The 24,470-nt window shown below is 38.3% G+C and overlaps 1 protein-coding gene across 1 annotated transcript; it reads left to right on the top strand.

Moving 5' to 3' along the window:
• The first annotated feature begins 441 nt into the window (after positions 1-441).
• On the top strand, positions 442-13,058 carry MEPE (matrix extracellular phosphoglycoprotein). The gene is made up of 4 exons (XM_040478749.1): positions 442-495; positions 4,892-4,945; positions 5,890-5,982; positions 11,370-13,058. The coding sequence occupies exons 1-4, from the start codon at positions 442-444 to the stop codon at positions 12,828-12,830; spliced, it is 1,662 nt and encodes a 553-aa protein (XP_040334683.1). The 3' UTR covers positions 12,831-13,058.
• Positions 13,059-24,470: the final 11,412 nt, after the last annotated feature.

Here is a 24,470-nt window from a genome sequence, read left to right as displayed (position 1 = left end):
GCCCTCATGTGAGGAATCTGAGTTGTTACACTAACTTATTATGAGTTAAACAAATAATCAAATTAAATGATCTCTCTCTAAAAACAAAAGGGAAAAGTTTGGGCTGACAATAGAATATATAAATATAAATATATATAAATAAATATATATATATATTTACTTATATATACACACACATATACATTTCATTTCTATCAACTGACTTGTTTTAATAGCATTGGACAGTTTTCATTTTGACATTATAATAATTAGACATGTGAAAGCTCTCAAAGTACCTACACTTGGATATAAATTATGCTTTTTTTTTTAATACGAAAATGGAAAATTGGAGGAAGGATGTTTGTGTATACTTTTGTGTTTTATTTATTATTAGGACTGCAGCTCATAATTGACGTTGCTTTAGGGTAAAATATTATTGTCTTTTTGCAGAGAGTCTCGAAGATGCAAATTGTTTGTTTGGGACTCCTTCTTTTCAGCGTGACCTGGGCAGCACCAGTAAGCATTTACCAATTCAGTTATATGCATCATAGTATCTCTTGCTCTATTTTTTTTAAAGCATGTTGTTTAAATTAGTAACCCCTACTTAGTTTAGTTGTAATAAAGTACCAAGCAAACAGAAAGCATCCAACACTTGACAGAATGTCTAACACCAAGGAGGACCTCAATGAACATGTGCTGAATTACAAAATGTCATCATGTTGCCTTTTAAGAAATGCCAAAAAGAGTTGTTTTTGAGAAAATTAATAGCCAGCCACAGTGTTTCAAATCAGCTAATTTTAATCAGTAAATGCGCAGGGACCCAAATTATAGCTAAAGAACTTCTCAATATTTTAAAACTGAAAAAAAAAAAAAAACCCGACCTGATTGTTTTAAGGCTGACCAACTAAATTTTGTATATACATGGTAATGGAAGAAAACCAGACCTTTCCTGTAATTCTTGCAACACCCCAACACTGTGAAATGCTGCTAATGAGTTTCACTTCATCAGCAAGGCTAAAAATGGGAAAAAGGACCCCTAGGTTTAACATAAATTGAACTGCAATTTCCTTTTGTATCCTTTCTTCCCTCTGATTCACCCAGATGGGTACTCAGGATGTGACTAAATTATCTTGTGAAAATGCTGAGTGCTACCAATATTTTCTATAGTGTAGACACAGTGCTAATTAGATAATGTATGAAAAGCATCCTAGCTTTTCAGAGCAACCATTCCAGTTGGAGAGTATGGAAATAAGTAGTCATCCTGTTGCTGGAAGTACTTAAATATAGGTCTTGAGCAAGTGAGTGACCAGTTAGGTAATCCAGTGATGAGCATGAACCATACCATCTAGTGAGGACAGCAGAAGTTGAGGAAAGCATGGCCCCTCTTAGCACATATCCTTTCACAGTCCTGTGGTGGGCTATACTGCTTAAAATAGACATCTGCCAGCCCCAATCCACACAACTCAGCTCAATCATCACCACAGAGGCATGTGCTTAGGCGTGACGGGGGTTGAGTGGGTCTTGCTGACCCAGCTCAATCCCGCCAGCTGAGGACAAATCTATTTCGAGCAACATATTCCCAGGAACAGCTGGAATGGCACCCTGTGACCATTTTCCAGTAAATGTTATGTCAATATCAATCCAGTTACCACTGGTCAAGAGAGGGAGCCAGCATCCTTCCCAGAGGGAGACACAATGCCTTCTCCATTACAGGGCCACATTCAAGCGTGGGAGAATTGCAAAGTGAATGTGGGGGAAGAAGGGAGGGATGCGTCTTTCAGATGAAAGAGGCTCAGCAAGGACATAGAGACAAAATTTGTAATTATGAATGGCTAAATGTAATGTTTTCTCCCAGATATATAGATCTCATTTGAGCAACTACCTCAATTGTTTAATAATAGATTGTGGTATCAGAAATTAGAATATACTGAGTCACTCACATCTGTTTTGGAATTACAATCCAGATTTAAACTGTAGGGGGAGAAAAGTTTTCTTCAACCCTCTTTGGGTCTGTGGCTCAGTCAGCAAATTAAACTGACAGAAACAGATTAACAGGAGAAAAGCACACAAATGTTATTAAATTTCTACATGCACATGGAAGCCTTCACAAGAGAATGAAGACCCAAAGAGGTGACCAAAGCAGGAAGCCTTTATACCTTTTAGACAAACAATTTGTGACAATTTGGTAAGACAAAGGGGTTTGGGTTAGTAGTCCAACAAGGGCTAGGTAGTCCTTATCTTCCTTAATGAGGAGGATTAAGTTAGTTTAACAAAATTTCCTGTGGATTCTTCTGATGCCATCTCTGAACTGATAAGAGTCTAACTCCAGTAACAGGAGAATTGGTTTCCTGCCTTGAGGCTGAAAAGGGGAACTTATTCTGCATTTTCTACTTCTTAATTGCCTTCAGTTCAAAATAAATTTTTTTGTTTATTTATTTATTTTGAGAGAGAGCGAACACAGAGGAGGGGCAGAGGAAGAGGGGGACAGGATCTTGCACTATCAGCACAGAGCCCAACATGGGGCTCAAACTCATGAACCGTGAGGTCATGACCTGAGCCAGTCAAGGGTCAGATGCTTAACCAACTGAGCCACCCAGGTACCCCCAGTTCAAAATAACTTTTATGTCAAAGAAGCATATTTTGAGGGTGACATTTTGGTTTCCTTCAAAAATAAAACTTGAAAATGGGAGAAAAGATGGTTATTGGGCCATGCAATTCAATTAATATTCATCAACATGCAGTAGACTACTTTGTTGTAAGTTCATGATTATCATGAACTATATTAAAGTATTCTATCTTACCGAGTATAGTTTTTAATTCATGCGTATGTGTGTTCTATAAGAAGATTCCGAATACCCCAACCTGTTGGGTTATTTTTTCTCTTGTTTAATATCTACCCATCTCATTTTTAGGTTTCTCTTTTCTGTAGCCTCATATTCAGAATTATTTTCACAATGTTGATACTTTTGAGAATGATACAATGATCTAAATTTACATGCACAGGCTAATAGAAGAACATAAGAAAAAATGTCAATAATGGATTGAATTATAAAATATGCCTTGAAGGTACTTCATGTAAAATTCAGGAACATTTCCTCTTATTATTTTTTTTGCATATAGCAGGTGACTTAAAAATTTATTATTTTAACCCTGGAACTTTGACACTGAGGATTCAGTTAAAATATCTCCTTCACTTCGACAACTACCACCACTTTAAGCGTAGGCAACTTTGTTTCTTCTACTGCCTATGTAGATATAAATTTTATAGCTTACAAACTGTAAAGTGCTATGTAAATATTGGTATTATTGACAAGCTAGTTTTGTTTCTAGCATGTACTGGAATGTTAGGCAGATCTGCCTTGGAGCCAAGCCAATAGCACACTTTTAGTAAAGTATTGAATTTATTTCTAAGATAATTTTATCAGTCAGCGTCCTGTCAGGAAAATAAAACCCACAATAGGGTGGGTGTTCAATAGAGGGATTTTATTTGGAGGATAATTATAAAGTAATAGGACAAAGAGAAAGAGCAAATCAAGGGTGGTGAGGCAACCCAAAATTGAAGCTACTAGCACCCCTTGGGCTGAAGAAACAAGGAAGGAGGTGCTGTTCTTTGTGCCCTGGGGGGGGGGGGGCAACAAATATAGGACCACAAAAGAGGTATGTCCATCCCAGAGATGCAACCCCAGAGAGAGCCTTGGTTGCTCTCCTTCTACCCTTCAAGCTCAAGCTAGGCCTCCCATCATCCAAACCCAGACTGAACCCAGATGGCAAAGGAGCTTGGGAAATGTAGTTTGTAGAGGTCATCCCAGAGAGAGCAGAAGTACAATATCCGAAAGGATAATTGCCTAGATCTTATTGCATAAAAATATAGAACATTAAAGTTTATTCAGGAAGAATGCTTTCTAGGTAGATAAGACCTTTTTATTTCATCTTTCTCTTGAGGGTTTCTCTATGACTGATACCACCATGATGCCTGCTTCTACTTTAGCACATGCATTTAAACACAAACTAATCCCACCCATTGGTTCCTCTTCTCAAATCTGAGATAACCTAGGAATTTCAAAAATAAATAAGAAAATAAAAATACTGGGACTAAAAGAATTATGTCTGTTCTTCCACAGCAGGCTTGCTCCAAAATTCTCAGGTCCTCTTCTAAATGCTCTCCTGTGACACCTAAATTTTAGCCCCAAAGCCTGGAACAAGCTGCCTGTAGCTATTCCTTTCTAGTTCCTGGCATTTCTGCACCTCAATAGCTGCCTCTCACCCCAGGTATTCTCAAGATCTTTGGACACTTTCATATCAGATCAAGAGAAAGTATTTGTCCCGATACATAGGCCATTGCATTTTCCTTTCCCTGAAAGAAATCTCTGCTCAGGTGACTGGCAACAACAAAGTCCCATTCCTGGATGTGATCCTAACCCTTACATACAGGGCTATGGTTTTACTCTTGCTGGACCATTAGCAACATCAGTTCTTTGTTCATATAGCAATTACTAAACTTATACAATCAATACACACATACAATCCACATTATCAGATTCTGATTTCGGTTCACTGATACTGAACAACTCTCCATGTGCCAGTGAAAACTTCTTTTTCAGTTGATATCAGAGACATCCATGCTTCCACATCTGGAGTGGCACCCCTCCCCCAGCCTGGCAATGCTCCTGTGCCTGAATATGGTTCTATAATGGAGATGGCCTTGTCTTCCTCTGGAGGAGGAATACGGGCTCCCTCTTCTGCAAGGACTAACATAAATATGACTGTAATGTATGCATCTTCTTTGGTTGGAATGATTTTCCACACTGAATAGTACAACCCAGTCAGAGAAAAATAAATGAGACAATTATTGTGTGCACAAGTGGATGAAAGAAGAATGTTTGGTGAAGTTTTATTTTTTGTTCCCTTCCAGACATTTCAACCACAGACTGAGAAAACTAAGGAAGACTGTGTGGAAGAACAGAGGGTAAACAGAATTATTCTTCTCAAATAAACCTATTTCAACTCTGTAAAGAAAAAAGTCATGAGAGGAAAATTTTAACTGTCAAAATATTCTTGCGCACTTAGAACGCAGATGCAAAATTATACAACGTAATTTTGGCACTTAATTCACACAATGTGTGATAGAAGAGAGAAACATTCTGAATTGGGATTTGTTTCTCTTCACTGTGATTTCTTTCTTCAGAGGGAGAAGTGAGTAAGACTTCTGGTGTATTATTAGCAAACCATTTTCCCCACACACGTACATGAGAACAAAACAACAAATGAGGGAGAAAGCAAAGGGCGGGGAGTTAACAAATCTTATGTTTATGTGGGGTTAGTTGTCCATATGCATCCAGAAAATTAAACAAGTACCCTCAGCATTTCATGTCACCAAATTGCAGCCTACCATGGTTTCTCACAGCAGTCTCAGAAAATTCTGTTCTAGGACCTAACAATCTTCTATCCTTTATCTCAGCTGAAAATTACAAAGGCAAATGCTGCAAACATAAGAGAGCCTGAATGTTCATGCTGTGAGTTTTTCCAGTTAGATATCAGACATGAATACTGTAAAACCTGCATTTCTCCTAATCCTTACAAGGCCCTCCACCTGAAAATATTTCCAAAGACTCCATTTCCATTGAAATTTGGTAATAAAATTAATACACCCTGCGAGAGAGAGAGAGAGAGAGCAGTTGATAGTCATCCTTAGGGAAAACAGATTTACAGGCATGTAGAAAAGAAAGGGACAAGTTTTATCCTTAGAAGCTGGCTGATACATGCTCTCCTATGGTTATAAGAAGCACTACCATTTGTCAGAGGCAGAATTTGACTTCACCTAAGTTAAAGAATGTCTTGTACAACCAAAAAGAGAACCAGAAAACTTAATATGATATAAACACATCTTAATATAATGTTATGTCTTTGTAGATAACGTATAAAGGCCACCATGAGAAACATGGGTATTACATGTTTAAGTATGTTTACACATCTTCTGGGAGGAAAAATCACACTGACATAAAGGTAAGCTCAATCTCTGAGTGAAGTTCCTTATCATGCGCCAAACTCTGGACAAACCCTAGGGGAAAACCATAGAGGAGACAAGTTTACTTTTGATTACTCTGGGTTTCTGTCTGTGGCTGGTGCCTTCGTCCTTTTCCCACAGTCCCTGGCTCCTTAAGCATCTCTGCTATAGAACTCTGTGTTCCAGAGCTTTCCTGACACAGATGGTTCACTCCTGCCCTGGCCCAAATCCTGCCCTGCTTTGGGACCTACCCCTGCAGATGTGGTACTGTGGACCCCCAATGCCTATGCCTTTTTCTTATTGCTTCTGAGTAACACCTGGTCTTTTATAAGGAAAGTTTCTGAGCATATTCTATCATATGCTCCAATGGTGAGGTTAGATGGCTATTGGAGAAATCATTTTAGACTAAAGAGTGACATGCTTTAGTTCCCCTTAAATTCATTCCACTGACAACTCCATCTGGGTCAGGATGCTTGGAAAAGAAAGAATAAGGGCCTTGTCCCTGGCATGGGACAATAATTCTTTTCATTCAGTCCCTTCTTGCAGATTCATTGGCCAAAGAGCTGGAAACAGCTTAAAATGCCATCAGCAAAAGGACTATTTACTGTTTCCAAATCTGGTTTCGTTTCTCATGAAAGTAGTAGTTTCTATTCAGAATGTTATTTTGTTCTGCTCGTTATTCTTTAGATGGCATCTCTAAGACTAACTGCCTGTTACATTTGTTATATGGAGTAAATTGAAACTTATTTGTGGTAATCAATATATGTTGAGCTCTTCCTGTTGTGCAAGACACTATGTGAGATAAAATAATTGAGAAAAGTTAACGCTTTCTCTCCAGGAACTTAGAGTTAGACAAGAAAAAAAAAGGCGCTCATAAAAGTCATTATAACTCAAGACAGAATATGCAAAGTGCTGTGGGAATAGTACCCCCAAAACCATGCTTCTAGGGACTTGGAGTAGAAAAAGATCAGTTCCTAGCCTGGTGTTTAAGGAAAGCTACGTAATGGACATAATGGAGCTGGGCCTTGGAGGATGAGTAGAATTTGAGCAAACAAGTAGGTGATAGAGGACACTCTCCACAAAACTCCACAAAAAGAATACTATGAACCAGGGAATGGAGAGAGAAAAGCAGAGCATAGAAAATCTCCAGCCCACTGATACAAGAACCATCATGTGGTCAGTGATGCAACCAGAAGTCATTTAACATAACAAATGTAAAAATGACTGACCATCACATTCCACAGTTTAAAAGTTGTTTCATGTTTTCATTTATAAAAGAACTCTATTCAGTCTTTTGTGAAATGCACACAATTATTATACCTGCTACTGTTTTTAAAGCTTGATAGCACCAAAAACAAAACTTCCCATGCACAGTAGGGAGAGAAAAAAAATAAGAAGAGATTATTATAATTTGTTGATTTGCTAATGCACATGTTTAACTCAAATAGCTATATTCACAATGAGCAAATGAACTTGATTGCAAAGGAAAATATAAATGTCCATGTAAAACTAAGACTCAATGATTTAAAATAAGTCAAATGTTTAAAGTACTTTCTATCCAGAAATAATCCACTATAAAGTTTGTTTCTATTGTGTTTTTTCCTCATAGAAAAATCTTAAATACCCGTGCTCTTTGCATAGTGTACCTACTCTCAATGAGTGCTTGGCTGAGGGATCAAGAAAGACCATTTGGCACCTCTTGCCTCCTGTTTCACTAAATGTGATTCCCCATTACCCTGGCTTCCCTGAATGTGGGCTTTCGATGTCCTTTATCTTCCCTACACATTTGCTCTGTGAGGGCAAGCTTCCAGCTGACTACACTGTTTTCCTCCATCTGGGAGTTCTCATGTATTTTCACATATTTAGTTAATACATCCAAGAAAATGTCCACATGCTCAACAAGAGCCAACAGACTGAAGTGGTGGCCAAAAAAAGGGGGTGGGAGAGACAAAATTAAGCTGCATTAGTAAAAACAGGGCTGCTGCCAGGGCAAGGAAGCTACTAGATGGTGTGTGCTCTGGGCTGCTCAGGCTATATCAGAGTCTGGGGTTGTTTGGGACCCCACAGGCTAAAGGAGATCCACGGTAAGATGACAGGACTGAACATAGTGACCTAATAATTGACAATTGCAAGTGTCAACTTGGAGAAGAGAAAGCAGTGAGTTTGGAGGAAATCTTTACTTTTCAAAACATTAGAAAGTTTGCACATGAAAGAGGAAATAAATTAATCATTATTGTTTTAGGAAAAAAAGAAATACTAGTTACTAGCTGCAGGTTAAAAAAAAACTTGAAAAAATAGAATATAATGAAAATTAGAATATAAATTAAAAGATCTCACACAAAACATAACAAGCAGTTAGCCCAAAAAGTGTTCAAGGAGGGAACAGCTGACCATAGGTCATGAAGCCAGGAAGGACTGATACTAGGTGACCCTGAACGGCTGTGATGCCTATCTCCAACTGAATATTGCTTTTTCAAGCTCAGGTTCTACATTCTCACAACACCAATATGTCTAAAAGTAAAGCCAGTATCTTTTTCTCTTGTCTTCATTTTTACAGATCAATACTGCAGCCCATTATCATTATTAACCTTTCCTCTATTTGGGCACCAACAGAAGGTTTTTTCTTTGTAATGTTTTCATCTGGCATTACCCTAATCCAAGTGATTGTATCTCAGGTGTGGGCATTGCAGCATCCTCCTAACTGTTCTTTCTTACTGCTGTTCCTCCTAAACGCTGATTTTTATTGTTAGTCCCTTGCTCATAAGTCTTCACTAGCTCTTCATTCTCTGCAAAATAAATCCAAATTCTTTGCCCTAGAGGCTCAGGCTCTACAGATCTCCAGCACTTTGTAAGTCTGTGAAAGCCCCAGTTGGAAATGAGGTCCCTCCCCCACTCCTCCAACCCCCACCCTCTATGCCCCTACAGGACTATTGTCTCTGCCATTCCATAAGTCATCAGGTATTGCTTAGAACATGTGGCACTCAGCCCAATTTCTTACATGTTCCAGCCCCTCAATAAATATCTCTTATTCTTCATTTTGTATTACTTACCAGTTCAAAGGCCTATGTCATGGTGTTGTCAATTTTATCTTACGCTACGATTTTGAGGTGAAGAGAAAGTATGTTATTTGTTTCATCTATCATTGCTCTGTTGCTCAAGAGCTCCTACCCATGAGTTAATGGAAGGGGGGAGGGAGCATGCAGAAATTAATTTCAATTCAACCTGCTTAAACTTAAGGTTATTAAGGGGCGCCTGGGTGGCGCAGTCGGTTAAGCGTCCGACTTCAGCCAGGTCACGATCTCGCGGTCCGTGAGTTCGAGCCCCGCGTCGGGCTCTGGGCTGATGGCTCAGAGCCTGGAGCCTGTTTCCGATTCTGTGTCTCCCTCTCTCTCTGCCCCTCGCCCGTTCATGCTCTGTCTCTCTCTGTCCCCAAAATAAATAAACGTTGAAAAAAAAATTTTTTTTTTAAACTTAAGGTTATTAAATCACTGTAATAGTTCTTTAAGTAAGTATTTTAGTTTCTTTTGGATAAAAACATTCAGATCCTCACTCTCCCTCCTTTTCTAAGGTGGCACACAGGCATATGAGACAGTAGGATATGGCTTACATACATACCCCCTACATACCATATACCATATGAACACACATGGGTAACACCATAGTGGAGGGAAAGACGTGGAATCCTCAGACATGCGTGGGCAATGCTGCTTGACCACTTGTGTGCTTCCTACCCTGCTTGTATCCTAAGATGAAGTCTCTGGCTACCATCGCTTAGGATCAGTATAGTACAGTCTTATTTGGGGCCCAGTAGTGTTTCAGCCTCTCTTAGCTTAGACCCCTCTATGTCTGAGTATGTCTCACTTTTGTCCATAATGTGTATGCTCCATCTACATTGCTCCTTTTAGAGTCACCTCATTCCCTCCACAGGGACACCTTCTGGAAAGCTCCTGAACAGACTTGCAGATGCTTCCATATCTAGCCTGTGCCAAAGGGAAACTGTTGAGTGGCATGGGCAAAGTTGATCTCAGCCCCTCTTTTTGACCACATTGTTCTGCCAAGCTTATTGCAACTGGGCTGCACCGCAGGTTGGTTAAATACAGCCTATGAAGCAGCATCTTTGCAGACTTCCCCAAAAGAAGGATAAATTGAGATATATGGATAAACACTTTATTTTTCTTCTCCACTTTATCCTTTCATTCCGTTATCATTCAGGGACATTCCTTGTCCAGATCTCCATTACTTAAACTCTATGATCTAGAACTGTAGTTCTCAAATGTGGTCTACAGACCAGCAGCTATCAACATCAGCTGGGCAATGTCATTAAATGCAAATTCTAGAGCCCCACTCCAGGAAACTCTGGCCATTGGTTTCAACAATATTTGTTTTAGTAAGCCTTCCAAATGGTTCTGATAAATGCTAAATTTGAGAACTATTGATCTAGACTATCCAATTTGGCTTATTGCATGACAAGCAGGGAAGAAAAGAAAATTAATGAATCCTTTTTTCTGACAATGACTGGGTTTGGAACACTGAAAATTCTTTGAATGTCAAAAACTTAGTATCACCTAGATTCATCTATTTGTCTATTTTCTGAAAACAAGAAGAAAAAAAAAAAGAAATGAAAAGAAAATCTTCCTTTAGGCAGATAAATACCTCTGAAGACCAGGGCAAGAGCAGAGAGAAAGAATAATTATTTTTTAAAATATGAACTACATTTCACTTGCAATGACTTACTAGTCACAAGATGAGGACTTTTTTTGGCTAAAAATATTGCTATAACCAATTTGCATTTAAACATCTTAACATTTGGTGCAGTACTCATAAAAATTTTAATAGTGAACTTTTCACTTTTAGTCTAAATATCTGTCTTTGTCTCAACAACAAACAATGTTGTCATTGAAATTTTAACTATGGTTTCAATTTCTTTTATTTTATCAATTATGTCTCTATGTTTGAGGAGGACCACTCTTGAAGCATATGCTCCTTAAATTCAGGTCCTCCTTCAAAATCAGGACCTAATCTACATTTCCAAATTTATTTCTTATTCGTTTCTTTAGAATTTCTATATTCAAACCACAGTTTTATTCGTATTATCTTTCAGATGTTTCCTATTTCCAAACATTTAAATGTGCCACTTATTCTTAAAATATTCTCCCTGCTTTCCTACCATATATCTGGATCCTACCCATCCTTCCAGCCCTGCTCATTCTTTGTCCATGAAACTTACTTTGGCCATTCCAGAATTATCTCTACCAACAAACCTCTATTGAGTTAATAGTCTTTCTTTTAAGTATCTGGTGGGTAATTCTTTTTAAATTGCCTAAGAATTACTAAATTTTTAAAATTTAACATAAAATAATACTTTATGTTGAAAATTACACTTTAGCAGGAAGAAAAGAAGAAAGACAGTATTGCTCATCACAATTCTGGTAAAAGAAGAAATCAAGAACCAGCACCTAAAGAAAACATTGTCCAGGAAAGAGAGAAAAGCTTGTCCATTGTTAGAGCCAATGAAAATAATCAAAGTAGCAAAACCCAAACTCCTTTTGAAAACAGACAGGCAACAAATGAAGATGATACTATTAATAACAAAGAAAATGCCCACAGTGACCAAAAGAGATACATTTATCCTGAATCCACTGGGAATAATGGGGTTGATGATGGAGACAATGCTATCAGCAAACTACGTGACCAAGAAGAATATGGTACAGCTCTTATTAGAAATAATATGCAACATATAATGGAGCCAGGGACTGTGACTGAACTCTTGGCAGAAGAAAACAAAGAGAACCAACACAGAAATGTTCTAAGCAAAATCCCAGCAAGTGTGAACTATGTTAAAGTCCCCTCAAAAGATAGGAAGAATTATCAAAGAGATCCCCAAGCTCAGAACATTCCAGTTAAAAGCAAAAGCACACGCCTTACTCAATACAACACTGACTATTCAAAACAGCTCCCAAAACTCAAAAAAATCCCCAGTGATTTTGAAGGCAGTGGTTACCCAGATCTTCAAGGGAGGGGGGACAATGATATCTCTCCTTTCAGTGGAGATGGTCAACCTTTTAAGGACATTTCTGGTAAAGAGGAACCTATTGGTCCTGACCTAAAAGGTGCAGATATTCAAACAGAGTTTTCTGGCCCGAGTGAAGCCGATGCAAGAGGACCAGGTTACAATGAGATCCCAGAAAAAGAAGAAAATGGCAGAAATACGATTGGAACCAGGGATGAAACAAGGAAAGAAGCGGACACAGCTGATGTAAGCCTAGTAGTGGAGGGCAGCAATGACATCATAGGTAGCACCAACTTTAAGGAACTCCCTGGAAAAGAAGGAAACAGAGTAGATGCCAGCAGCCAAAATGCTCACCAAGGAAAAGTAGAGTTTCATTACCCTCATCCACCCTCAAAAGAGAAAAAAAAAGAAGGCAGTAGTGATATAGCTGAAAGTACTAATTATAATGAAATTCCAAAAAATGGCAAAGGTACTAGTAGAAAAGGCACAGAGCATTCTAATAGGAATCAAGCAATCTCAAATGAAAAACAAAGATTTCCCAGTAAGGGCAAAAGTCAGGGCCGGCTTGTTCCTTCTCGAGATCTAGATAATGAAATTAAAAATGAAATAGGTTCCCATAATGGCCTCAATAATGAGGGGACTATAATAACACACAGCAGAAGAAATCATTATGTTCCCCACAGACAAAATTCTACACGGAATAAGGGTGTGCCACAAAGAAAAGGCTCCTGGGGTTACAGAAAACCCCATTCCAGTAGAAGGTTTAGCCCTCCTAGAAAGCATGACAGTAGTGACTCATCTGACAGTGGCAGTTCCAGTGAGAGTGATGGTGACTAGCCCACTAGAAGTTTCCAGCAGGATGAAAGTTCAAATACCTAGTCGTCTATGATGGGACGAAAAAGGAGAGTCACCTGAGAGCAGACCAGATGAGGAAGGGCAGAGCGGACAATTGAGTAAGCCAAGAAACCTGGCCTCCTCACGAGATTTATTGTTATCATAATGGTCACAGTAAGAAATTCAAAGTTATGACGCTTTTTTTAAAGAAAAAAATGAAGGATTTGTGGAATAGGAGTCATTTAAAAATGGTTTGTGAATGTCACAAAAGCCTTCCTTTGTTGTTTGCTCTATAAATATGAAAATCAACAATCTCTCTCCTATGATAATCTGTAATTAAATAATCTATAAGAAAGTCTGCTGTCTGTGGTGCTTCATTTCAGAGGCAACAAGATTAGTTCTGTTTCTGGCAAAGGCAGTGTTATGAAGTTAATCCCTTGAGTAAATCTCAACCATTTTCCCGAATCCCACTGTGCTTATGCCAGCATTTCCTTCTTCCTCTGACCCCCCCTCTGCTCCAGAGAAGATACCCTGCTTCACGTCTCTCTACACTCCCTTCCTCTGTTGTACATTTATAACTTCTTATAAGGCAAATTTTAGCTCCTGAAACAAATTTCCACGTTATCACTTTTATTAGTTCTACCTCCTTCCAGACAAAGAAGGGGATGGGGTGCAGAGAGGAACAGGGACAATCTGAGGAGAGGACAAATGCAAAGCCTAGACAAAAACTTACTTTGGCAGATGCATAAATCATTTCCAGCCTATTTTGCTTTCCCAATCTTTCATACAGATGCTTTCCCAGGTAATGGCCTTATGACATTGTTCTGGAAATTAGACCCAAGCCACCTGGTAAGGGAGGGATGTGGAATTCTGGAAGGCTTTTGCTCTTCCTGATAAGAAAAGCTTATACAGCTAGTACCGTGCTTCCTCCTTTCTTACCCTAGTCTCCTTTGCTTGACATTAACATGATGTTTGGAGACGCAAAGGCCATTTTGTGACCATGAAGAAAAGGCATGAGATAGCAGAAAATATACATATTGGTCTCTGCCCCCAGTTCCTGGCATGGAATTCCTAAAACCCTTGAAATTTCCTAAAAGCACTAGGAGATAGTTTTGTTCTAATATTTGGTCTTTGACCCTGGTTCCTGACACAGAGTTCTAAATACCTTGCAATTTCCTCAGCCTTTTGTTTTAATGAGGTGATTCTCGGTGGACTCCTGAATAGGGGCTGGTCACCAGAAAGACTAGACTAAAAGCTTGAAATTTTCAGTCCTCCCCCCACTACCCCCCACTCATTCTCCAGAGAAGGAAAAGGGGCAGGAAATGGAGTTAATAGTTATGATGATGAAGCCTCTATCTATAAACACCTCAAAAGTATGGTGTTCACAGAGCTCTCAGGTTGGTGAACACATGGAGGTGACAGGAGATAGCCTACCTGGAGAAGACATGGAAGGTCTGTGTCCGTCCCCACAAACTTAATTCTTCACCTCTCCTCTATCTGGATGTTCATCGATGTCCTTTATCATGTTCTTTTATAATAAACTGGTCAGCAGCAAGTAAACTGTTTTCTTGAATGCTGTGAGCTGAACTAGCAAATTAACCAAACCCAGTGAGGGGTTTGTAGGAAAAACTCTGATTTATAATCAAGAGGTGAGAAGCATGGGTAACAACATGGACTTGAAAATTGGCATCTGAATTGGGGAGGGGGAGAGTGTTATGGAACCAAGGCCTTAACCTGTGGGATCTGATGGATCTCTGGGTAGATAGTGTCAGAATTGAGATAAATTGTAGGACACATAGCTGGTGTCACAGAAGTGCTTATTGTGGGGGGAAAACCCACATATTTCATGCGAAAAGAATCGTGAGTGTGGTAGAAGTGTGACAGTAAAACAGACACACCGGAGAAGTGTAGGTTTTCTAACACAAAAGGACAAAATAATCACAGAGATACCAGCTCCATCAGCTTCCTACCTCCAGAGTGCTTGTTCTGTGAATAAAACAATTCTCTTCTTTAGCAACTCTTCTTCCTCTTCTCCTCCTTCTTCTTTGGTTATTGATAGCTGAATTGAATTCTGTGGGGAAATAGGTTCTACTTACATAAATGGGTTAGAGAAAAGCTTAGGGCGGAAAGCCGTCACCACGGGGCAAAAGCAACCAAGGTTAGCTAGCGAGAGATTGTAAGGAGATCACGAGTAACTTGTTATATCACCTGCAGGAAATTACTGTCCATCTGATGCCAATATACTATTGTACTTTGATCACAAACTCCACTAGCCTCCCAGACCCTTTCCTTCTTACACACACAAGTTAATGATTACTGTCTGATTGTTTTCTCACGTCCACACGTGTAAAATCTTTTTTTTTTTCCACGTTCACCACATGGGCAATATCTTGTGAGCTCAATAAATATGGAGATGAAACTCGTGTTTGGGGCTCTTGTCTTCTCTCAGACATTCCAAAGTTCATCAGTCCTAGTCTGCTATCTAGTGGAGAAATTGTATGTTTCAATTCTCTGGACAGATTTTATATTCAATTCTGCATCTGTTCTCTTGCTGGACAAAAGAGAACTCCAGACTCAGAGTCTGTGACAGAATTCATAGTTGATATACCTCTGCATTCTGACATTCTTCTCAGTGAGAAGAGGTAGAAGAAAGAAAAAGGTGCCTATTACTTCTCTTGTCTCTTGAAGATGTAAGTTCCCCCACAGCAGAAACCATGACTATACATTCTCTATATAACACAAATGAAAAACATCAATGTCAATACATCATTATGGTGCCTTCAAAAAATCTAAACTGCATATTAGGTTGATAGAAGGCAGTTTCTTACTAAATAAAAGTTGCAATATAAGCTATGGAATAAATCAGATTCTCCACATACAAATAATAATAGCATGTGCCATGCTCTGTTAAATCTTTTAATCTGCACAATCATTCTATTGTAATGGGTACCATTACTATCCCCATTTTACAGATGAGGAAACTGGGGGCATAAAACTGTTAGTAGGTGTTCCAACTAGTAAACTAGGATTTGTATACTGACAGCCAGGCTCTAGACTCTTTATTCTTAAATATTCACTGTACTGCCATATATCACAACAATAGATACATATAATATATGAGTGTATGCATATATAGACACAAATGGAGAGAGTATGTGTATATATTCATGCACATATACAAATATGTGTGTGTGGATATATACACACCCATATATATACACATGCATGCACACACACAACACACACACACACACACACACACACACACAGCAAGAAAGAGAACCTGAAAGTAGAACCTGAAAACAATGATTATATATTTTCTGTCATTTATTCTCCATCAGAATTCTAAGCATAACATAAATCAATATCAATGGAAAGAGTTAATGTACCATCTAATAAATTAGTCACATCAGAATTCCACAATAAACTATATCTAGCACTTTGCTTTTTTTTTTTTACATAAAAGACAATTTTGGTGTATGCGCGCGCACACACACACACACACACACACACACACAAACTGGAAGCAATTAATGAATGAAGAAAACTATATCAGAATTTAACTTGCAGATAAATGAATTGAAATATACTTTTTAAATGTTTATTTATTTTTGAGAGGGGGCAGGGCAGGGGGGGGGGGGAGAGGGAGAGAGAGACACACACAGAATTTGAAGCAGGCTCCAGGCTCTGAGCTGTCAGCACAGAGCCTGACATGGGGCTCAAACCCACAAACGGTGAGATCATGACCTGAGCCAAAATCATACACTTAACCTATTGAGCCACCCAGGTGCCCCAAAATCAACTTTTTAATTATATCCCAAATTATATCAGACTTTTACATGCAAATGGTCTGATCACATGAAAAACAGTTGGCATCGTAAAGAAAAAAAATGAACTGATAGAGAAAACAAAGGTTTTCTTTGGGTGGGTTATTAGAGGCAGGAGTTTCCAAAGTTCGTCAGTCTGCTATCTAGTGAAGAAATTGTATGTTTCAATTCTCTGGATGAATTTTGCTTTCTCTCACCAAGCTTCAGTATATATGCATATTCATTTCAAACACTGACAATGTTCAGATTTTCTTCATCCATTTAAGGGAAACTCAGAATGTTTCAACATCCTCGATGCAGTGCTATGGGATCCTGACGTAGAGGGCTTAGCCCAAAACTAAAGGACCAGAGATCCAGGACCACAGCCTGCAGTCAGACTGTGGTTTGCGCTATATCCAAATACAGGTTTCAGCCAACAAGCTGCACTGCTTCTCTCTTTTTTTTTTTTTTTAAACAAACATAGATTTCCAAAATAGGGCAGAAAATTTCAGCCTCACAAAGCTGCCTTTTATGCAATGATTCAAATGGGCATATTCTGCCACCTTGTGCCCAAAAGGAAAACATCGCTCCAGGCTCTGGCATTTATGTCAACGCTGGCTCCTCTCTCCAACCTCACCCTCCTAGATCTCTCTGCTTATCAATATCTACCTTGATTTCACAGCCAGAGTTACTCTGTTCTTGGCAATCTATCTAGTCAGAGCAATATGTCTGATTGTTTGGCAAAACATTCAGCTCCATGATAAAACACTTGCTGAATGACTAAATTTCACAAAATTCCATGGGAATCAAAAGGAGAGAAGAGATGAGATGCTCCCGGCCCTTAGGAAGGCTATCATTTAGTCAAGGAGAAAGGCATTCAAAAGATACAAGGTGACTGTGGTACATTCAGTAATAAAAATATAAATACCGAGATTATAGGAGTTCTGAGGGAAAAGATGAACTCGAGCTGAAGGTAGAGCAAAAACATAATAAAATCCATTTTCCTTAAGGTATTACACATTCAGAGAGGCTGCAGACAGTTCCAACCGGCAAATGAGGGCCTGACAGTCAATGACATTAAATGTACTACATGTATTTTAGAGCTTAAGAAAGATCACTGCAGCTAGAGGATAGGGAGTGGCAGGGGGGTGGGAGACATAGGGAGAATTGGAAGGTAGAAGACTAGCAGTAAGAATACTCAAGGGTTAGGGGCACCTGGGTGGCTCAGTTGGTTGAGAGTGTCTGACTCTTGATTTCAGCTCAGGCCATGATCTCATGGTTTGTGAGTTCAAGCCCTGTGTCAGGCTCTATGCTGACACTGTGGAGCCTGCTTGGGATTCTCTGCTTCCCTCTCTCTGCTCCTCCCCTGCTTACTCACTCTCTCTGTCAAAAATAAACATTAAAAAATTAAAAAAAAAAGAATACCCAAGGGTTATTGCTATAATTCAGAAGAAACATAACATCGTCTCCTCACTCAGTGTTTAGTACCTGCTTTGAACTAAGTAGGTACTCAAGATGGCAACAGTTTCAAAGACACTACGATGCTTTCACAGAAGCCCGTGTTTCAAAAACAACTTCCGATAAGGCAAACTCTGCTAGTCAAGATATTAATACTTGGAATCATGGGTGTTAAGATATAATATTAGACAGTCCAAAGGAAAAGGAGAAGAAACAGATGGGTCTGGATAAAAGTCATGGAAAGGGGAATTGAAAACAGAATGGGAAATGGGGAATAAAAGTTCAGAAAAAAACTTACTGAGGAAATCTGGAAAGGAAGGAGAACTCCTTGTAATCTCAAGGCTAGAAACCCAGATGAGGAAAAACTAAAAATGATGAGTGAGTTAACACAATATCTGTAAGAAAATCTACATGAAATTATGTGGTTTTGACTTTAGATAATAGTCAAATGGACTATTGTATTAAATGGACAATATTAATTTATGGGGACAGTTCAGAATAGTATGTACAGTCCCTACTTATATTGAATTTTAAGTAGATTTTTACTTTTGTTAGATTAATAGATCAGTAATAGAATTTAAACAACTTTTGTTTTACAATTTTTATTTAAAACAATAAGATAGAGAAGCCTCTGAAAGATCTCAGAGAGACAAAGAAAGATGAAATAATGTAAAGAAAACTGCTAATGAAAATAAGAATATAGCACTGGGTAGAGAGATATTTAAAATGTAAGATGATAACAAAAACAATTATATAAATATAAATTAGAACATTTCTCTGAAGTAGTCCCTTCTGGAAACATATAAATCCTGAAAAATCTTAAAACCTGAATCTATTATTAACCATGAAAGAAATTGGAAAGTGTTATCAAAGAATTAGCTCTCAAAAAATCCTCATTGCCAAATGGTTTTGCTAGTATATCCTCTCATATTTTCAACGAATAGATGATTGTCATGATGCATGCACACGCACTGTTTGGGAAGTAATGGAAAAGATGGTAAACCGTCCACTTCATTTTATAAAGCCAAAATGACTTTGTTATCAAACTCTTTAAAAAAATGAACCAAATAAGAAAACTGTAAGGCAAACGTGACTTAGGAACACAGGAAAAGTACTTTAAAAATTTGTTTTACCCTTTTTAATTTGAGTATAGTTAACACACAATGTTACATTAGTCTGAGGTATACAACTTAGTGATTTGAGAAGTTTATATGTTATGTTTTGTTCACCACAAGAGCAGTTACCATCTGTCCTGTTACATTGCTATTACAATATCCTTGACTGTATTCCTTATATGCTGTGCCTTTTATTCCCATGACTTATTCATTCCACAACTGGAAGCCTGTTATGTCCCACTCTCCCTCACTTATTTTGACCAACCCCTCACCCTCCTTGCCTCTGGCAACCATCAGTTTGTTTTGGTATTCATAGGTCTGATTCTGCTTTTTGTTTGTTTATTCATTTGTATTTTTTTCTTTTTACATTCCACTTGGAGGTGGAATTATATGGTATTTGTCTTTTTCAGTCTAACTTACTTAACTTAGTGTAATACCTTCTAGGTCCAGTCTTGTTGTCTCAACTGGTATGATCTCATCCTTTTGTACGGCTGTGTAATATTTAACTCTGTGTGTGTACCTATATATATACAGATAGATATACCACATTTTCCTTATTTGTGTGTCTATTGATGAACACTTAAGTTTCTTCTATGCCGTGGCTATTATTATAATGCTTCAATAAACATAGAGGTGTATTTTCATTTTCTTTTAATTTTTTAACTTATTTATTTATTTTGAGAGACAGAGAGAGTGAGAGGGGGAGGGGGAGAAAGAAGGAGAAAGAGAGAATCCCAAGCAGGCTCCATGCTGTCAGTGTGGAGCCCGACATGGGGCTTGAACTCAGGAAATGAGAGATCATGACCTGAACTGAAACCAAGAATTGGTTGCTTAACAGAATGAGCCACCTAGGTGCCCAAATAAATATTTAATATTAAAATATTAATAATTAATACAATAAAATTTAATTATACATCACATCAGTAACTCCACTCCCATAAAAAAAAACAATGACATTGTCATTTATTCAACAAATATTTGAGTTGGGTTGAACTCAGTTCAGATCTGTTGACTGTCTACTATGTGCCATATACTGTCACAGGTGTCATAGGATGCCCTCACAGAACTTACATTCCAATGGAAGAAAGACAAGCAGTATGCAGATAAAAAGAAAAGATAAAATATGTTAGATTGTGATAAACGTAGAAAAAGTAAAGCAGGGAAGGATGATAGGAATTATAATTTTAAATTGGATGGTCTGAGAAGGCTGCACGGAGGTGACATTTAAACAGAATCCAGAGGAAGAGGAAGAAGCTCGCTATGTAGATATGAAGGAAAGAAGCATTCCAGGCAGAATTAATAGCAAGTAGAAAGGCCCTGAGCCAGCATCTCATTTGATGTACTAAGAAAAACAAACATGATTTGGGTGGATGTGCAAATGGGCAGTAGCAGAAGATCAAGTCAAAGCAATGGAAGCATAAAAGACAGAGCCTTGTAGACTAAGGAATAAAATGGAAATCCATCTAAAGATTGTAAGCAAAAAGTGGATGGCCAGACTATCTTAAAAGGATGACTCTGGTTACTGTGTTGGAGAACAGAATGTAGTCTGCTAAAGGTAGAAGCAGGGTAAGGTCTGAAGGCTGTTCTAATAATCTAGATGAAGGAGGTGGCGAGAAGTGGTCAGATTCTATGTGTGTGCTGGAATAGACAAAATTTACTGATTACTGGATATGAAGTTTTAAAAGAAAGAAAAAGGGCACAAGTGACTTTAAATTTTTGGACTGAGAAACTGGTAAAATGCAAAATGCCACTCTAAAATACTCAACACCAATTTCTGATTTTCAAATTATTAGTAAACAAGGAATACCAGGAAGTAATATACTCCTAAATAGGATAAAGAATGTATATCTTAAAAACAACTAATTTTATGAATAATGGTGAAATACCAGTGGCATTCAAATTTAATTTTAAAAACCAAAAAAGAGTTTATTGGAGCACCTGGGTGGCTCGGTTGGTTTGGGGTCAGGTCATGATCTCACAGTTCATGAGTTTGAGCCCCATGTTGAGCTCCAGGCTTGCAGCATGGAGCCTGCTTGGGATTCTCTCTCTCTCTCCCTCTCGCTCTGTCCCTCCCCCATTCGCTCTGTCTCTCAAAATAAATACACTTAAAAAAAAAAAGAAAAACCAAAAAGAGTTTATAATGGAGAAAATCCAGAAAATATTAAATATCCTTCATTAGTAAATTGAAAAAATTGTGGTAGGAATACACAATGAAATTTTTTAATGGTTTGAAAATATTTCGTCCTGTGGCGAAAGGACACAATGAGTTAACAGAATAAGATACCAAACAGAATATTAACTATGATACCAGTTTTCTTGAAATGTATGTAAATGTATACATGCAAAAAGGACTAGAAGGGAAACTATGTTGATGCCTGTGTGATTTTTCCTTTATGTTTTTCTACATTCTTCATAAGTTTATATATTAAATTTTTCTTTTCTTTTATGATCAGAAAAACTATAAACATTATTTTGACAAAGAAATACATGCAAACTGATTTAAGACTTACTCTCACATGTTTTTAGTAAGGGATAGTTGAACAAGCTAGAGTAAACTGAAATACTAAATTCTCATCATCTACTCAAAACTACATCATCCCTGTAGGACCATATATTGGAGAGTCAGAGTGGACACTCATTTCCATTGGCCACAGGGAGGCTGGGGAGTTCAGAGGGGGACTTTTGCCCCCGCATTCTCCATCTTCAATGATCCCTCACTCTCGCACCTCTTGTTATAAAACATGTTTGTTCAACTGAGGGGACTTCCCTGGAAGAGGCTCATTTTTTTTCAACAGTCTGGGTCTCTGTAAAGAGAGAACTCAACACTAAACGGGTCCCAAAAGCCAACTCTGTAGAACACTACAGACTCATGGATTATTGTTTACAAAGTCTGCTAACTGAAAATCCTATTAACAGGGGGATAATCTCCTGGAACCCAAACCTTTGGGAAACATAAGGCAGCAAACACATCTCAAATCAGCCCATTGTGACCTTCTGCTCCTTTTGCACTTTCATCTTTTGCTTCTTTGGTTCCTTCTTCATTTCCTTGTTACACTTTCTGTTCTGCCTTTTACAGAGACTGATTTCTATGTGACCTGACGACTTTCCATAGCTCTACAGCCACCATATTACTTTCCACATGGTGGTTAACTAAGGAAGCCACAGCTACACATTGGGAACAAGTTCTGTTTCACAAGAGCTTGTTTAAGGATCCATGTTTAAAGAGTGTTTTGTCAGTTGACTTAAAGAAAACAATTTTTTAAAATATTTTTATTTATTTTTGAGAGAGCGCAAGCCAGGGAGGGGTAGAGAGAAAGGGGCAGAGGATCTAAAGTGGGCTCTGCGCTGAGAGCAGCCAGCCTGATGTGGGGCTTGAAGCCATGAACTGCAAGACTGTGACCTGAGCTGAAGTTGGATGCTCAACCTACTGAGCCACCCAGGTGTCCCTGCAAGTTGACTTTAAATCTTATTTTCATTATTTGTTGATAGAGATAATCCACAAGACATGCTATCTCATCAGTATAGACTGAAATCATTCCCACAATGCCATATTAATATAGAGGAAGATCCGGGCACCTGGGTGGCTCAGTCGGTTAAGCGTCCAACTTCAGCTCAGGTCATGATCTCACACTTCATGAGTTTGAGCCCCGCATCGGGCTCTGTGCTGACAGCTCAGAGCCTGGAGCCTGCTTCGGATTCTGTGTCTCCCTCTCTCTCTGCCACTCCCCTGTTCATGCTCTGTCTCTCTGTGTCTCAAAAATAAATAAAATATATTTAAAATATATAAAAATAAAAACATTTGTTTTATTTTATAAAAATAAAAACATTTAAAATATATATATATAGAGAGAGGAAGATCTGGACTGGCCACAGACCTGGAGGAGACCTAGGAAGCTGATTTGAGGGTCACTGGGAAGATGCTCATGCTGGTGATTCCAAACTTTGGTTGTATTAGAATCACTTGAGGAATATGTTTTTAAAAATGAAAATTCTGGGGCACCTGGGCAGCTCAATCGGTTAATCCTCTGACTTCAGTTCATGTCATGATCTCACTGTTCCTGAGTTCGAGCCTCATGTAGGGCTCTGTGTTGACAGCTCAGAGCCTGGAATCTGTTTCAGATTCTGTGTCTCCTTCTTTCTCAATCTCTCTCTCTCTCTCTCTCTCTCTCTCTCTCTCTCTCCCTCTCTGTGTGTGTGTGTGTGTGTCCCTCCCTTGCTCATGTTCTCTCTCTCTCTCAAAAATAAATAAACATTAAAAAAATTTTGAATTGGAAATCCTCAGGTCCCATCCATGACCTTATATCACAAATACTACTCTAGTCACTAATGCGGTGTTTCTAAGATTGACTCCAGACTATTGACTCAGAATCACCTCTTTGTTGAAACTACAGCTGCCTTTTTTCACATACTACATTTGGGGTTTCAGCATATATAGAACTACCTTATTCTTTTTATGTAGTTGCATATAATTTCAGTGCTTGTATTTACTGTCATTTTTTTAACCAAACCCTATTGATGAACATGTACATAGTTCTTAGTTTAATCATTATTAAAACCAGTATTAGAGTAAACATCTTTGAATATATATCTTGGGGTATAACAGGAAGGTAAATTCTAGCAGTGGCAAACCTATTTTAGTAGCACAGATACAAAGATGCAATATCAAGTTGCATATACCTAAAACCAGGTGTTTAGAGCAGGTAGGTAAATACTGCACTTCACATAAATTTGCCTGTGCAACACTTCATTCCATACACAATATGCCCCCAGGTCAGTTAATGCCAAACCCTGGTGGTAGACTAGGTCCAAAGTAATCATCTGAAGATCTTTAAGATAAAGCAGAATCTCTGGAGGCCCATCTCCAAAGAGTCTGATTCCAGTCTCAGGTGGATGTCAGGAATCAATCCATAGTTGAAGAAAACTCCTAGGTGATACTAATTAACGGACAGCCAGGTTTGAGAATCAAGAGCCTCTAAAGTTGAAAACCAGAAAGCAGTCACTAGATGGCAACCTCATTCACCTTTTTTTAAGTACTTTGTTTATAAAATTAAGCAGAACCCTTGAGAGAAAGAGTCTTTTATCTTCTCATTCATGTTTAAATTTGCAGACATCTCCCCACAGTAAGTTACTTTTTAAAATACACAAGGAGGTGCCTCTCTTTAATAATGCTCATATCCCATTGCCTTTGAATATCACAATCAAAAAACAAGGGCTCTTTTGTATGAATAATAATCCCCCTGGAAACTTTTAATCTAGCTTTCATT

The sequence above is a fragment of the Herpailurus yagouaroundi genome, unplaced genomic scaffold, assembly GCF_014898765.1.
Source record: "Herpailurus yagouaroundi ecotype Mexico unplaced genomic scaffold, PumYag 28, whole genome shotgun sequence".
NCBI classification, from domain to species: Eukaryota; Metazoa; Chordata; class Mammalia; order Carnivora; family Felidae; genus Herpailurus; species Herpailurus yagouaroundi.
The sequence above is the reverse complement of the archived record's forward strand: the minus strand, read 5'-3'. Positions and strand labels throughout refer to the sequence as shown.

Coding starts and splice junctions, on each gene's coding strand:
- MEPE (XM_040478749.1), top strand. CDS start 442: ATGCAAATTGTTTGTTTGGGACTCCTTCTTTTCAGCGTGACCTGGGCA. Junction 4,946..5,889: donor ACTGTGTGGAAGAACAGAGG/GTAAACAGAATT, acceptor ATGTCTTTGTAG/ATAACGTATAAAGGCCACCA. Junction 5,983..11,369: donor AAAATCACACTGACATAAAG/GTAAGCTCAATC, acceptor ATTACACTTTAG/CAGGAAGAAAAGAAGAAAGA.